The sequence below is a fragment of the Erythrolamprus reginae genome, chromosome 1 (genome assembly GCF_031021105.1).
Source record: "Erythrolamprus reginae isolate rEryReg1 chromosome 1, rEryReg1.hap1, whole genome shotgun sequence".
Taxonomy (NCBI): domain Eukaryota; kingdom Metazoa; phylum Chordata; class Lepidosauria; order Squamata; family Dipsadidae; genus Erythrolamprus; species Erythrolamprus reginae.
The window spans coordinates 339,483,713-339,501,466 of record NC_091950.1 but is presented as its reverse complement, the minus strand read 5'-3'; the positions used below and the strand labels follow the sequence as shown (position 1 = coordinate 339,501,466).

General features: G+C 39.2%; 1 protein-coding gene across 3 annotated transcripts in view; it reads left to right on the top strand.

Moving 5' to 3' along the window:
• RGS7 (regulator of G protein signaling 7) overlaps window positions 1–17,754 on the top strand; it is a 225,059-nt gene that overhangs the window by 150,656 nt on the left and 56,649 nt on the right. For all 3 annotated transcript variants that reach the window (XM_070740653.1, XM_070740662.1, XM_070740670.1), the window contains one exon: window positions 15,874–15,980. In XM_070740653.1, the coding sequence (XP_070596754.1) occupies window positions 15,874–15,980 (107 nt within the window). The remainder of the gene's footprint in view (window positions 1–15,873; window positions 15,981–17,754) is intronic.

Sequence of the window (17,754 nt, the reverse complement as noted above, 5' to 3'; positions counted from 1 at the left end):
ACTGTATTATGTTCCCAAATTTGGTCATTATTGTTGTTGTTGTTGTTGTTGTTATTATTATTATTATTATTATTATTATTATTATTATTAACATTTATGGGGTGCTCTTCTCGTGGACTCAGGGTGGATTGCAGCAATAAAAACATAATACAAATTTTAAAAATACCCCAATACATAATAACAACACTAAAAAGTCTATCCCAATAAAACAACAGACAACCAACACTCATACAGACTATTAACCAGGTCGGAGGACCATCACTTAACGACCCCAGGCTTGCTCACATAAGTATGTTTTAAGCTCTTTTTGAAAGGCTAGGAGAGTGGGGGCAGTATGAATCTCTGGGAGGAGTTGGCTCCAGGGAACCGGGGACGTGACAGAGAAGGCTCTCCCCTGTGGCCCCACCAGCTGGCATTATTTGGCCTATGGGACCTGGAGGAGACCGACTCTGTTTGACCTAATTGGTCATTGGGACATATTAGGCAGAAGATGATCTCATAAATAATCTGGTCCTAAGCCATGTTATACTTTTCAGACAAATGATTATCTAATTTCTTCTTCATCTCTCTCTCTTTGCAGCATTTTTGAACATAGAGGAATTTGAATCCAAGTTGTAATATTAAACAGTATTACTCTTTCAGACATTTAGCATGGTAATATTTCTATAATTCCAACTCTCTCATGGATACAGGATCAATACTGTTTTGCTGTTTTTGAGGGTAGAGAACTAGGTTTAAGATATATCAATACAGACAAATTTGTGGCTTCTGTAAAAACATTTTGGCTAGTGAGAGAAAGATTGCAAACACCTTTGTAAAAATGCACACTCTATTTTTATTTCTCTCTCTTTCTCTCTCTCACACACAGGATATAAATGTAGATGCAGATATATATGTGGTTGTAGATATTGGTGTGATTTCCACACAGTGTCTGGCACTATCAGTTCTGCTGCTTCCTTTGGCTATGTGTGTTTTCAAATCCTTTGCAGAAGCACCTATCAGTTGAGCAGCAAGGGTGCTTTTAATGTCAGGGGTGATGGTACCTCACAGCTTGCTGCTTTTTAGGGCACAGAACTGAGAGATCTCATCTTCACACTGTTAAAATGCCGTTGTATGGTGTGAATGTGTTAGCAGCACATATATTTCTCGTTATTCATATAGCTTGAATTTTTTACATTTAATTTAAAGAGATGATGCTCTTTTTGGCATTAGAACTAGAAGAACCCTTTTGTATTATTTTAGAAGAGAAATACGGTAGCCCAAGTGAGAAACTTTCATGTTTAACTCTCAAGCCTTAATTGCTTATGTTCCATCTTCAGCAGAAGGATGTGAATGTGTCTTACTCAGGTTGTGTCATACTCATCACCCATTTCATTTGGTCAAAAATCATTAAACCAGGGGTTCGATCTTCCCCAGGCTCAGGGTTGTCTCAGCCTTCCATCCTTCTGAGATCCGTAAAGTGAGGATCCAGATTGTTGGGGGCAATATGTTGATTCTGTAAACTGCTTAGAGAAGGCTGTAAAGCACCATGAAGCAGTATATAAATCTAAGTGCTATTGCTATTCTATATTAAGGATCTTCTCTTTGAAATATAATCTTTGTATACAGTGATCCCTCATTTTTCACGGGGGATGCGTTCCAAGACCACCCGTGAAAAACAAATTTCCGTGAAGTAGGGGAAAGATAGTTTTTATGTATTTAACGAGTATTTGGACTTTTAAAACCCACCCTTTGCATTACACAGTCATTCTATAATGTTTCTCAACTGGAAGTACATGTGATATCCTACCAGTTTCTTTAATAGAGTACAGTAGTGCTGTAGAAGAATTTTATGAATTTTTAATGGATTTAAAATTTACAATGGATTTAATGGATTTGAAAATCCGTGAAGTAGTGAATCCACAAAAGATGAACCATGAAGTAGCGCGGGATTAATGTATATGTCTTAATATGACTTCAGACAAACAAAAGGAAGGATTCTTAGAATTCCTACCAGGAAGGATTCTTATAATTCAGTGATGGCAAACCTTTTATGGCTCAGGCGCCAAAAGGGTGTGTGCATGTGGTCTAGTCCACACCCATGCTTTCCTCCCACACATGGACACAAACCCCTGCACTACTTCCCCCATGCATGTGCACACCACCACCGCCCATTGTGCCCTGCCATGCATCCGCACAAGCCTCACTGAAGCCTCTGGACTCCTGAAGCCTGTGGACGATGAAAAATGACCGAACTGAAAGTTAGGAAACGAACTTCTGATTGGCCCATTGGGCCATTTTTTGCCATCCTGTGGCTTCAGGAACTTTTCCTGAAGCCTGGGCAGAGCAAAAATAGCAGAAAAGAAGCCCAAAATTAGCTGGCATAGGGCAATGCCGCACATGCCCTCAATTATGGCGCCGTGTGCCACCTATGTCATGTGTGCCATAAGTTTGAGATCACTGTTATAATTAGTTCCAAAATCTTATTTCCATTCAGTCTGAGCCCTTTGTCCATTGATTAACTGTCCAAAATCAATGTTTCAATCACCCTTTTGTTGCTTATTTATGAACAAAAACCCTTTTCTTTAAGTTCTTAAACTTACAGGAAACCTCTTTCACTGAGTATTGAAGGTGACCCACTCAGCATAATGAAACTTCTGAAGTTTCTTTGTACCCTAAAAGCAACTTACCTATTTTCGGCGTATAAGACAACCTTTTTCCTCCCTAAAATAGGCTGATAATTAGGTTGCGTCTTATACTTTGAATGTAGCTTTTTTCCCCCAGCCCTGACTAGCTGCTAATGAACTTCTCAGCTCTTACCTTGTAGGCTCTTTCATTGTTTCTCTCTGAGAAGAATATTTTCCAAGCCCTAAGTCTTTGCAGAGTTTTTTCATTATTTTAACTTGCTCTGAGTAAGTTTCTTTCAGCCCTAATCAGGTGCTAACAATGTTCCCAGCTTTTATTTATTTTAGACAAACAGGTTTTACCCACTTGCAAGCTCTTTCACTGTTACTCTCTGCAAAGAAGAATGTTTTCCAAGCCCTAAGTCTTTGCAGGGGTTTTTCTATTGCTCTACTTGCTCAGACTGTTTCTTTACAGGTGCTAATGATGTTCCCAGCTTTTATTGGCTTGCAAGCTCTTTCATTGTTACTCTCTCAGAATAAAAAAAAAATTAAGCCCTTAACAAGGAGATAAAATAATGTGCTGAATCTTACCAGACTAAGTACGCTAGCCAGATGAATACCTGGCAAGCAGATACTTTCCCCTATTTTCCTCCCCAAAAACTAAGGTGTGTCTTATATTCTTTTATACTCTGAAAAATACAGTACATGCCATTTGCAGAAGCAATTAAGAAAGAAAGTGGCAAACCCAGACAGGATTGTTGCAATGCACAGCAGAGAGCAAGAGTAAATCTCTGGCTCTCTAGTCTAAGCTTCATAATTGAACAATGTTCGGAATATGGGCTTCTCTCCCCCTTTCTAAGCATTGGATATTTATCCCAATGTTTACTTAATAATGACCATGGTGTGTGGCAAATGCAGGGCAAATGCAAAGAAGTAGTTTCGGAGCATTTGTGCTAACTCATCTAAGAACCCACTGCAAGGGAGTAGCAAAATCTACATAAAAATATCAGAATATGTCTGTATTGGATGTTTGCCATCAACGTTTAACCGTCATGATATTTTTTATTTACTTGAAATGGCATAGATAGTTTGCCCTTGTTAATGCACGCAGTAGTTCCAGTAACTGGGCTTGTGTATTCAGTTTTTAATACTGAATATTGAAATACTGAGTATTGAAAACTGAATATACAGTTCATCTCATTACATTACATCTCATTTATCTACCACACTTGTACTGATACATCAATGGTAACAGGTGAACAAAGACCCCAAAACCTCTATCATTAGATACCAGAAGCACCATCTGGGACATCGACTGTACAGATTGTGGTATTAATCATTTTAAAAATATCATTCAATTAATCTTATACTTCTAATTATATGCTAATGCTAAATGTTCTTATGTCAGCTTATGACAGAATTGGAGCAAGGACTGAAAATTTCAGAGCTAGAAAACTTTTTTTCAAAAAGATACTATTTTAAAACTACACACTCCACCTCTATGTATCATGTTAGCTCCTTTAATTTGAAATTGGAATATCTTCCAGCCATGCAATTGATCTATTTCCCATCACCACTTAATGCAATTATTCATTGTTATTAATGCAAACAATGCATGGAAAAAAATGACATGCAATTTTCAAAGTTATCCTGCAGCCATTGAATAGATGTGCTAAGAGGGGCATTAATTAATATTAATTAATATTAGCTCATCTATTTAACACCATGTATATAAACGTAATGATTTTTAAAATTAGAGTCATTACATACTTTGTATTGCATCTCCTTAATGATTGAAACAATACTGGTTTCAATTATGTATTAGGTAAGTCTCTCTTTTTCGTATTGCAATAGCATTGATTTATGAAACTCAATGAGTATTCTGTATTAAGTGTCAAGGGTATAAAGGGAATGAATTTCTAACTTAGCAGGTATAAAAAATTTATACAGTTCAGATGTAGGTTGTCTTACTTATGCCCTCAAAAGTTCCTCAACTCTACTTTTCAGATTTGGATGCTTTGATTTTTAGTTTCATTGTCTTGAGCCGTGTGTCATAATATGACAAAAGAACAGATGCCATAGTTTCAAATATTTTAAAGTGAATAAATTAATAATGATATATAGAAGAATTGGTGCTTATTCTAAAACTTCTCCTCGGGTAATAAAATAAAATACATTTTCTCAAGCTGCATGTGGCTTCAGAGGTGGGTTCCTCCTGGTTTGGACCGGTTCATCCAAACCTGTTGCAACCTGCTGGTGACGTTACGGAACTGGTTCGGTAGGTGCTGGTCCATGGGTACCGTCATCGTTTGTTTGAAATTTATTTATTTATTTATTTATTCATTCATTCATTCATTCATTCATTCATTCATTCATTCATTCTTCTGAGCATGCACAGAAGCCATGTTTCCAGCACTTTGTATGCATTGCCATCTGGTTTTTGGCTTTTAAATGTATGTATGTATGTATGTATGTATGTATGTATGTATGTATGTATGTAGATTGTTCTGAGTTCGGGTTTTGCCCCGTGTAATATTTTGCATGTCTATGTGACGTTTTGGTGAAATCACATTCACCATCATCACATCATCACATTCACCAAAACGTCATATATATATACATGGTGGGTTTTTTTTTTGCTGAATTTGAAAATTAAGGGCGACTAGGATAGATCTATTTTGGCCTTATTTTGGCCTCATCAGCTAGCCATACCCACTGGGACTTGAACCTGCAACCTTTGCCTTGTAAGGCAGAGAATTATCCTCTAGGCTACAGTATCCAATCCCTTCAGCTCTGCACCAGGGAAGGGTTACATATTTTTGTGTCAAATCACCCTGGTGTATTGAAGGAACATCACAGCTCCTATATATATATGATTTTTTGGCATTGACCATGTGCACGCAAGCAAAGTACATATGCACCAACAAGGCACAGTTACGTGGTGCAGGAGGAATGGAACCGGCAGCAACACCCCTGAGTGGCTTCATATATTCATAGCATAAAGAGAGAGCCTACTCAATTGGTTCCTAGAGCATTTCCTACCTTAAGATGACTTCATCAAAAATGCCAACTGCACTGGAGTTGCTTTCAGGAAAATGACTCTGTGCATTTTATGTAACAAATAGAAGGCGCTAAGATCCCAGTTTTCCAAAAACAGCGGTTAGTTCCTCACATATGAATCAATGCTCTGTGATAATAGCAAGGTAGCTATGTCCCCCCACTTGTGATTTCCTGCAACAAGGGCCTTGCTCGCCTCATAGTGTATTAAAACTTTGGTTTTCAAACTTTCTTTTGCATACAATTATGACCTGGGTTGTCTGGGGCACTCTGATATTTTAATTCCCATTGTTGTTATAAAGCTTCCATCCTTGGAAGTTTTCAAAAAGAGGTTGGGTAATAATTTTTCTGAAATGGTATAGGATAGGGGTAAGCAAAGTTGGCTCTTCTATGACATGTGGACTTCAACTCCCAGAATTCCTGAGCTAGCATGTTTGACTCAAGAATCCTGGGAGTTGAAGTTCACAAGTCATAGAAGAGCCATCTTTGCCTATCCCTGGTATAAGACAATGATGACTAACCTTTTTCTTGTCATGTGCTAAAAGTGCATGCACATGTTCTGCAACCTATAATGCAATGTGTGTGTGACACATCCAGCATGCTCCACCCTGATGCATACACATGTGACCCCCCACTTCCCTTGCATGCCTGCATATCCCCCCCATCCAATTTTGGGCCTAACAGGCCTTCCTGTAGCCTCCTGGAATAAAACAAAATGGGCTGCCAGGCGGAGCTGACCCTCCAGCCCCATGCATGCATGCGTTACCACCACCCCTGTGCCTGCATATGAACCTTCCATATACACTCTACCCTCTGCACATGTGTGGCAGACACCAAAAATCAACTGGCTGGCTGGCGGGTGGTGCAGGCACAATTGTGGTAGAGATGAGCTGGGCAACAGCTCACAGGCTCACAGAGAGGGCACTATGTGTCACATGTGCCATAGGTTTGCCATCATGGGTATAGGATCTCCTGCTCAAACAGTGAGTTAGACTAGAAGACTTCCAAGATCCCTTCCAACTCTATTACTCTATGTTCTATTATAGCAACTTTCTATTTCAAGATAGATTCCACGTATCACAAATTGTAAGAACATCACAAGGGGTGAAATTTAAATGCTTCCATTACCGTATTAAAAATACAGAGCATTTGTGTAGGGTACTCTACAAATATGTATGTGTCAAATACATAGTTGACTTTATAAGCGGGAGAAGATGGAGGTAAGGAATAACAGCATGTCTTCTTTATTTTAAGCTGTCAATCTAGAGAAACAAGTTGATAGATGTCATGAACTCAAGCTATACATTCTGTGAATCTTGTTACCCACCCACCTCACAGGGATGTGGGTGGATTTACTGTATATGTTTTTGTGGGAAATTTTGCCACTTACTTATTAGTAAAGGAAGTTGGACTACATGATGTCTAAAACTGATTAAAGTCTATATGTATCTGATGAAATTCAGTAAGGGAGAGGGGCGGCATACAAATCTAAATAACAAATAAATAAATGAATAAATAAATAATTAAAGAATGAAACCAATCATATGCTGCCTCCTGTTGATCAGTTAGGGGCAAAAAATATCCCAGGAAAGATGGCGGGCCAACTTTAAAATCTATATATTGTACTGTATCAACAGTACAGGTAAATTGATGAGGCAGGTGACTTTCCTGGAAAAATGTCTTGAAAATAAACATAATAACACTAATAACAGAAAAGGGTGAAACACTCAAAGATTTAGAAGACCACATTAAACAATCCATATTAAATAACTTGACAAGATGCCTAATAAGTCAGGAGAAAGTTTGACACATGTTCAAACTGATTCATTTTATTAAAAAGCATAAGCTAGAAGGCATATAAAAAGAATAAAATACAATGCATATAAAAAGCATAAACAGTAGAGACCTTCAAATGTCTAGGTTTGACCATATTGCAGTGTCTAAAATGGACACCTAACATCAAAAACATAATTAAAAAAGCACAACAAAAATGTCCTAATATTATTTGATTGCTTATTTGTACCCAGCCTATCATTAAGTGTTGTACCTTATGATTCTTAGCATATGTACCAAGACAAATTCCTTGTGTGTCCAATTACACTTGGTCTATTCTATTCTATTCTATTCTATTCTATTCTATTCTACTCTATTCTGACTGTGGCTCACATCATCAAATCCAAGGAGTATTAAACCTGCTCCTATGCTCGGGTCTATAGAATTTCTATTCTATAGAATAAAATAGAAATTTGAAACCCTGTAGATTATTTGTCATGCAGATCTGAAACTTGTGATTAATTGACTTTTCCTCATTTGAGCGGTTCGTACTATGTGTGTGTGTGTGTGTGTGTGTGGGTTGTTTACTTTTTGCTACACACTGATTGTTACATCCAAAACAGTACAAGTGTATAGTAAATGCAAACACAACAGCAGGGTTAAACTGATGTGGGATTTAAATTTATATGAAGCAAGGGACAGGGGAGAAAAGGAAGTTATGCAGTAGTAGGCTACGTGAGATGCAGATTATAAATACCCCATTAATTAGTAATTGCAAGGTGTTAAATTCCCATTGTATTGGTTAATTGTGTGTATGGAGTCAGCCTGAAACCTTTTGATGTGTGTGAGTTCCACAGTCACACTATAGTTTTGCTGTTCCAAAATGATACCTTTAGATCTATAATTGAGCATCCTTGGAAGTTAACATGTTCTGATACTACTTTGACCTTGTAAGTCATGATGACTTAAAGGAAGAGCAGACAAAATTACCTCTAATCCTGTGTGCAAAGTTGTTGGGGTGTCTGATAGAGTTGTTGGGGGTAAATGTGAGAGAAATAATAATAATAATAATAATAATAATAATAATAATAATAATAATATGACAATGTAACAAATATAATATTTTAAAAAACCATCTAAAAAACCCATCATTTAAACCATGCAACACAAGCATACCATACATAAAACTATATAAGCCTGGGAGAGATATCTCAATTCCCCCATGCCTGGCGATACAGATGGGTCTTAAGCAATTTACGAAAGACAAGGAGGGTGGGGGCAGTTCTGATCTCTGGGGAGAGTTGATTCCAGAGGGCTGGGGCCACCACAGAGTAGGCTCTTCCCCTAGGGCCTGCCAGATGACATTGTTTAGTCAACGGGACCTGGAGAAGGCCAACTCTGTGGGACCTTATCGGCCACTGGGATTCGTGCAGTAGAAGACGGTTCCGGAGGTATTCTGGTCCAATGCCATGTAGGGCTTTATAGGTCATTACCAACACTTTGAATTGCGACTGGAAACTGATTGGCAGCCAATGCAAGCCACGGAGTGTTGGAGAGATGTGGGCGAATCTGAGTAACCCCATGATAGCTCTCGCGGCCGCATTCTGCACAATCTGAAGTTTCCGAACACTTTTCACAGGTAGTCCCATGTAGAGAGTGTTGCCGTAGTTGAACCTTAAGGTGATGAGGGTATGAGCAACTGTGAGCAATGACTCCTGTCCAAATAGGGCCACAACTGGTACACCAGGCGAACCTGTGCAAACGCCCTTCTCGCCACAGCAAACATCTGAGTTTTCATGTTAGACTCAGGCTTCTATAGTTCTTTGAGATTAACTAGATTAAAAATTGAAATGATGGATGACTAGTGATGGGCGAACCCAACGATGTTCGGGTTCGGCAAGTTTGGACAAACTTTTTTTTGCAAAATGTGACCGAATCCGAACCCGAACTCGAACCCGAACCCGAACGGGGAATCCTTCCCATGAAGAGATTCCAGGGGCGGAGCTTTGACATCACCGGCAGGTTGCTAAGGACGCCAAGGTGATCACTTCCTGGATTTCATGGAATCCATGAAGTGATCACCTTGGCGTCCTTAGCAACCTTCTGGTGACATCAAAGCTCCATCCCTGGAATCTCTTCGTGGGAGGGATTCCCCAGCTCCTTCAAAGGGAGGTCTTCATATAAAAATAAACATTGTTATTTTTACGAAAAAGGACACCGCAGTGTCACTGCAAGCAAAGGGCGGTCCTTTCACGTAAAAATAAACATGTTAACTGCTATAGTGAAGCAGTTAGCATGAAGTAAAAGCTATATTTGTATTTTGGAAATGAAAGCTATATTTATATTTCTGAGAAATCATTATTTAAAATATGTTCCATTATGTTCAGAGTGTCATTCTGGAACTGTAATTGTGGGCTTCAGTTCAAGTATTTATTAGCTGAATTTCAATATGAAAAGAGTCTATTCTATCTCCTGTTCCAGGTGTTCCTTCTGTGATGCCTTACTAAGAGAGAGGTACTTATGTTTGAATGAGGAAAAAAGACTATTCTCTGCAGCATACAGTTATTTTAGTAATTTATCTGATGGCTTATATCATTATGTACAATGCTTAGGAAACACATTAAAAACTTACTAATAAAGATAATAAACTCATTTCTGATAATAAATTCAATTTCCTTTATAGGAAATTGAAAAAATACAGGTAGTACTCTCTTAGTGACCATGAGTGGGATCATTGACTCTGTTACTAAGTGCCACAGTTGCTAAGTGGAAAATAATCTCTTATGACATCACTACCCATTATTTCTTTTGATAGTGACTTTCAATTTTACTTCCGTATTCTCCATTACCTTTTTATCCACTTAGTACCAAACCTGGCTGCAGGCATCTTATTGGTCCTCAGTTGCCACAGTGGGGGAAAGAGGTTGGAATTAGTGATGGGCGAACCCAATGGTGTTCGGGTTCAGCGAGTTCAGACAAACCTGAACCCCAACTCCGAACGGTCCTTGGCGTCATAGCTCTGCCCGCGGAATCTCATCGTTTTTTATTTTTATGGATTTTAAATTTTTATTTATTTTTATTTTTATGAAAAAGGATGCCCCAGCAGCGCCGCAAGCAAAGGAAGGTCCTTTCATGTAATTTTTTTAAATTTTTATGTGAAAGGACCTCCCTTTGCTTGCTGCACTGCAGCGGCATCCTTTCAGGTAAAAATAAAAAAAAATTACAAAAAAGGATGCCGCAGTGGCGCCACAAGCAAAAGGAGCTGGGGAATCCCACGAAGGGATTCCGGGGGGGGGGGAGCTTTGACATCACATATACCGGAAGGTTGCTAAAAAAATTATTTATACACAAAAGGACCTCCCTTTGCTTGCGGCGCCACTGTGGCGTCCTTTTTCGTAAAAATAAAAATAAATAAAAATAAAAAATCCGTAAAAATAAAAAACGATGGGATTCTGGGGGTGGAGCTTTGATGTCACGTATACCAGCAGGTTGCTAAGCATGCCAAGGTGATCACTTCCTGGATTCTGTCCTCCCTCCATTATTATAGTTCCGTCCCCGGAATCCAGGAAGTGATCACCTTGGTGTACTTAACAATCTGCCAGTATACATGATGTCAAAGCTCCGCCCCGGAATCCCTTTGTGGGATTCCCCAGCTCCTTTTGTGCCTCCCTCCCAGCCTCCCATTCGGCCGACACCTCCCCAGTGTTCGCCTTCCTCTGCCGCCACCGGCGCCCAGCTCCTCCTCCTCTTCTCAGCAGATGACAGCCGGGCGGTGGCGCTTCGCAGTGCTCAGCACAAACGCCGAACCGGAGCATGAATTTAAAAAAAAATTGGGTTTGGATTCGGCATGCCGAATACCGCAAAATTTGGTATGGACCCGAATTGTGCAAGTTCGGTTCGCCCAACACTAGTTGGAATGCAGCTTTCCCGTGAGAACCAAAGTCATCTCTACTGGCAAGAGATAAGGTTGGGAAAGGAGTGTCTGAAGATTCCACCAATTAACCCAATTAATCAATATGACCTGTGTCACTTGGGTATAGGGTTATTTCATAGTATAATTGTACTGAAACCACAGGAAAGATTTAGATTTGGCTTTCCATTGAAGCTGTGCCAATATGATGTACTCATTAAAGAAGACCTTTGAGAAAGAGCCAAGTCTCAAGTTTTGATTTGCTTGGGTTTGTTAGACGGAGCCTTGACACTTTGCTTCTTACAAGCCAGTTGTCAAGCATAGAAATTGTGATTGTTTTGCAAGACATGACACAGATTGTAAATGTGCATCAGTTGTAAAAGCCCTGGGTATTGATCAAATGGGATGCTACAAAGCAGAGGATTTAATCCAGCAGGTTCTGACAGGTTCTAGAGAACCGGTAACAGAAATTTTGAGTAGTTTGGAGAAGTGGCAAATATCACTTCTGACTGATCCCAGAGTGAGGTGGAAATGGAGATTTTGCAATATCCTTATCCACAGAAGTGGGGAGGAAATGTGGATTTTGCAGTATCCTTCACCTACCACACCCACCAAGCCACCCCACACCTACCAAGCCCCTCCCACAGAACTGGTAGAAAAACTTTTGGATTTCACCATTGCTGCAAGGGTAATAAAATTGGTTGCAAAGCTTGGTAGTTTACATTACTGTAACTTTTACATTACTGTAACTTTAACTTTAAATGAAGCGACTAGTAAATAAAGACTATCTGCAACCTAGAAAATAATTTAAAAGGAAAAAAAAGAAATCTGAAAATTGTATTAGATTATTTTAGGACTATCCATCCTTTTAAGGCTTGTTAACAATAAATTTTATTTCTCACTGTTGGCTTATGTTTGCTGAAGATCATGAAGTTGAGAAAAGCTACTTTACCATAATCAAAAGAAATCTAATAGTGAACTGTCTTCTTTACCTGAGATACCTGGGATCCAACCTGAATCATCTATGTTATTATTATGATGATAAGTCATAGAATCCTAAAGGAGAGAAGCCATTAAGCTACTCAGTCTATCCTGCTGCTTAATGCAGAGGCTTCACGTAAAGCATCTCCGGCATAAATCTAGTTGGATAGTGAAGGAGAGCTCATCACTATAAAAATAATTGATTCCACTCTTGTATTGTTAGGATTTCCCCCCCCCCCTAATGTTCAGTCAGAATCTGCCTTCGTGAAAATTTCATGTCAGCCTTCTGGAACAATGGAGATGGGTCACAACCCCCTTCTGTACAGATTTCCCAATATTGAGCAGTGTAGCTGAAATTGGCAGTAGGAAAACTAACCTTTCCATCATTTGAGGAAAAATACAACAGATTCTCCACTTTGGCTGAATAATTTCAGTGCTATGTTTTATTGGCTTGCTTGCTTAATTCACAGTCATGTCTTAACAGTAACAGCAATACGCCTCCAGTGCCTCTTATCTCTTTTCCCACTCTAAGCCCTCTCAAAAGGGGTGATAGCTAAACTCTGCAGGACTCTCTCCATATGCCCAGACAGGTTTGGAGAAGAGGAGGTGGTGGTGGAGGAGGAGATGGCAATTCTTTTCCCCCAATCTCTTCTTCTTACAAGCCCTGATGAAACAGATGGAACTCTAAATAAGGGAGGGAGAGACAGTAGAAATGGAGGAAGATCTCCTGTCCCATGCAGTGCTTGCCATCCGGCTCTGTCTATCTCATCTTTAGAAGAAAGCGGTTACTTAGAGATTTCCTTCCCCTGTGCTTAAGATCAGAATGGAGGGGACACAAATGCACACCGAGTAGAGTGTCCCTGTGGCATATTTCCACATTCTTCCAGGCTCAGTTTTAATTTGGGAGCAGTAACTAAAAAGAACAAGTTTCTTGAATATGCATTAGCTTTGTTAAGTGAGAGTCAGTGACGGGCTCCTACAGGTATGATCAGGTATGCAGAACCGGTAGAAAATTTTTGATTTTTTTTCTTTTTTTCCCTCCTGGGCTCTGGGTATGTTTTTCCTGTTGCAGTAAATGATGATGAATGTGTATAATTTTAGAAGAGCTGTGTGTGCATGTATGTTTGTACATACACATACAGTTTATAGTAGATAATTTATATTTTTGTGTGCCTGTGTGTAATACGTATGTTGGCCTTCTCGGGGTCCCGTCAACTAAACAATGTCGTTTGGCGGGACCCAGGGGAAGAGCCTTCTCTGTGGCGGCCCCGACCCTCTGGAACCAGCTCTCCACGGAGATTAGAACTGCCCCCACCCTCCTTGCCTTTCGTAAACTTCTTAAGACCCATCTCTGCCGTCAGGCATAGGGGAACTGAGACATCTCCCCCGGGCCTATACAGTTTATACATGGTACGTTTGTGTGTATGTTTGCTTTTAATAATGGGGTTTTTAGTGTTTTTTAAATTATTAGATTTGTTTTTATATTGTCTTTGTTATTGTTGTGAGCTGCCCCGAGTCTACGGAGAGGGGCGGCATACAAATCTAATAAATAATAATAATAATAATAATATACATAGAATTAAATAGTATATTTTGGACATTCAGTAATAGTAAATAGGTAGGGAAATTGTATCTCTTTGAGGCAAGAAGAGGCCAGGCACCCTAACCCTAACCCTTGATGTGAGTGACGTCAAGTTGTCCACCTTTAAACCAGTCACATGACCTTTAAGCCATCCCCAGGCACATGATCATCAAGCCACTCCCACCTGGTCACATAGCTGGCAAGCCACACCCACAAAATAAGCCACACACACAGTGTGGTAATAAAAATTTTGCAGCCCTTCGCTGGTGGTTTAGGTTTAGGTTTAGGTTTATTGGATTTATATGCCGCCCCTCTCCGCAAACTCGGGGCGGCTCACAACAATAATAAAAAACAGTACAGTACACAATACCAAATCCAATGCCCACCCATCCAGTTCCAATTTAAATTAATAATCTCATAAAAAACAGTATATATAAAAAACAGGCACACAGGCAATCAATCAACAAAACAACATGGGCAAGGGGGAGGTGTTTTAGTTCCCCCATGCCTGACGGCAAAGGTGGGTCTTAAGGAGTTTATGAAAGGCAGGGAGGGTGGGGGCAATCTTAATCTCAGGGGGGAGCTGGTTCCAGAGGGTCGGGGTGGGAGTATTTAAGCTTGCTATTAAAACAACAATAATGTGTCCCCAAGATTGCTGGCCAGAATAGTCGAAGTACTTTGCAATCAACTTATTTTCTGATAGTATTTTTTAAAAATATGCTCTTACTAGAAATGACTGTTGCACATGCCTCATTTAACTCCTTTTATCATCACAAAGCTTTTTGCATGGAGCTGCCTTATGAATGATTTTGTATTCTCCTCGTCATCACCATTCAATTTCCCACCCCTCTTTGGAAGCACACATGGCAAGATGCACTAATGTTATCTCTACAAACCTTGAAAGAAAATAACTGCTCTAATGTCACCCTGCAAGCTTTGAAGTTGAGAAAGGACTTGCAAATGGATCTCTTCAGTCCAAGTTCAACCTTTTCGCTATTATATGATTCTGCCTCTTCATAAGTGGGTTATGTTTGAAGCCGCCTTGGACTTGGGATTTGCAGCAGAGTTCTAACAGTGAAGGTCATCCATGAGGGATTTCTTTAAATAACCCACGAAGAGCAACTGTGTGAACATTAGAGTGGATTATCCCAACAGACACAAATTTAAAGACTGTGAAACCTATTAATTGGCTGCAGAAAGGGCTTGTAAATATATTCTTAGAGCACTTTGTGTCTGTGGAATAACAATGTCTGATTTTATAATGTGTTTATTGTTCTGAGTTTAAATGAACCATTGTTTACTGTTCAAACGTGGTTGGTAAATCCACAGTAACTGAATTTAAACATGCCTGGGATAAACATATATCCATCCTAAGATAAAATACAGGAAATAGTATAAGGGCAGACTGGATGGAACATGAGGTCTTTTTCTGCCGTCAATCTTCTATGTTTCTATGTTTCTAAACTGTGAATAAACCAATAAACATTGATATTTCTATCATCTATGTTAGTATGTCCAAGGTTTTTGGTGCAGAAAAATAAAAGACAGGATAATTTTTTATACAGTTTTTCCAATCTAAATTCAATACAATGTAATGTTTGATTTCTCTTGTTGCCTCCTGTTCTTAATCAGTAGTGGACACAAGGGTACCAATTTAAAAAATCATGATTGTAGGTGCAGACATGAAAGCAAGGGCAAATGACAACACATGCATTATAACGTCATCATGACAATAGCCTTACATGAGACATCATTGCATAATTACTGCTTATACACAGTGATGGCAAATGTTTTTATTTTAATATTATTATGATTTCTATCAATTGTAAGAAGGAATTTTCCTCTATAATTCCAATCAGCCAAATTGTCACTGACGCATGAAAATTCTACAACAGAACATAGTTCAAGTAGAAAAAAAAAATGCATAACATAAAATATTACAATGTTTTTGTCTCTTTCTGGTATAGTGGAAGCCCTTCATTTGGGAACTCTTATGGCAGCCCATGGTTATTTCTTTCCTATCTCAGATCATGTTCTAACCCTGAAGGATGATGGTACCTTTTATCGGTTCCAAGTAAGTTTTTACAGCATTGTTTTTTAAACTTTAATTAATAACTAGAGTTATTCACCCCAAACGATAAGCAATTCTATTCATGAAGTGATGGTCTTCTCCAGTGATGGCGAATCTTTTTTTCTCGGGTGCCAAAAGAGCATGCATGCCTGCTATTGCACTTGTGTGAGTGCCCACACCCATAATTCAATGCCTGGAGAGGGCAAAAACAGCTCTCCCCGCCCATCTGTATGCCTTCTGGAGGCTGGAAATGACTTGTTTTCTAACTTCTGGTGGGCCCAGTAGACTTATGTTTTACCTTCCCCAGGCTCCAAAGACTTCCCTGGAGCGGGGGGAGGGTACAAAAACCCTCCCCATCCCCCTGGAGGCTCTCTGGAAGCCAAAAATTCCTTCTCAGAGTCTCTGTGTAAGCCAAAAATTATCTGGCCAGCGCACACATACACGTTGGAGCTGAGGTAGGGCAACAGCTCGCGTCTAACAGATATAGCTCCGCGTGCCACCTTTGGCACCGGTCTAGTCAATATATACCTCATTCTGTCCGGTATAGATATTTTCCCCACAGAGAGTCTCTTAATATTATGTCAATACAATAAGTTAGTTGGGGGAAAGATCAAAAGCAACATGAGAAAATATTATTTTACTGAAAGAGTAGTAGATCCTTGGAACAAACTTCCAGCAGGCGTGGTTGGTAAATCCACAGTAACTGAATTTAAACATGTCTGGGATAAACATATATCCATTGTAAGATAAAATACAGGAAATAGTATAAGGGCAGACTAGATGGATCATGAGGTCTTTTTCTTCCATCAGTCTTCTATGTTTCTATGTTTCTATAATCGTCCCTCACTTGATGCTTCCTAAATATTCTGATTTATAATAATTAGAACTAGAAAATATTACCAGTGGATGTGAATTATGGAAATAATATTATTGGGGAAGTCTATACATTTGGCCTTTCATAACCAGAATCACTGTTTATATTTTTAATGGACAGATTATTTACAGCTTTTGCTTTTCTTCTAACCCATAGCTAGATTAATTGTATGAAAAAAGTACAAATCAGGGCGATATGTCAGTGAAGATTCTCAGTGAGCCAGCAACAGTTGTCTGGAAGTTCAGTCAAGGAAACTGGACTTCTTTTCTTTTTTAGTTTCAAACAAAAAGTTGGCATGCCTCAACTTCCAGATATAGGCTAGGACCTTTTGACAAGCAGGTGCAACTAAAACCTAGTTTCAAGCTATTCATTGCAGTCAGGCAAGTCCTTGCATTCAAGAACAGTACAAAATATTTAGAAAAGATCAAGAATTCCTATTTATAGAAGAAACTGATTTCAGCTTAAATATTAGGTTACTTACACAATTTCAAATTGGGGAGTGCTAATAGAAGTGGGGTGTTTTTTTGCATTTAATGCCACGCCCACAGCATCTCAATTCTCAACACAACAATCTCAACACAAAAATAATATTTCCAGTGACCGATTAAGTCCCACAGAGTTGACGGGGTCTAGGGTAAGAGCCTTCTCTGTGGGGGCCCCGGCCCTCTGGAATCAGCTCCTCCTGGAGATTTGCACCACTCCCACCCTCCTTGCCTTCCATTAGAGTCTTGAGACTCACCTATGTCACCAGGCTTGGGGCAATTAGGTATTAACGAAATGAGATATATGTTGTATGATTGAACTGGTATGATTGTTTTTAAATATTGGATTTTTAGATTGTAATTTTAAATTTAATTAGATTTGCCATTGTACTGTATTGTTATATTATATGCTGTTAGCCAC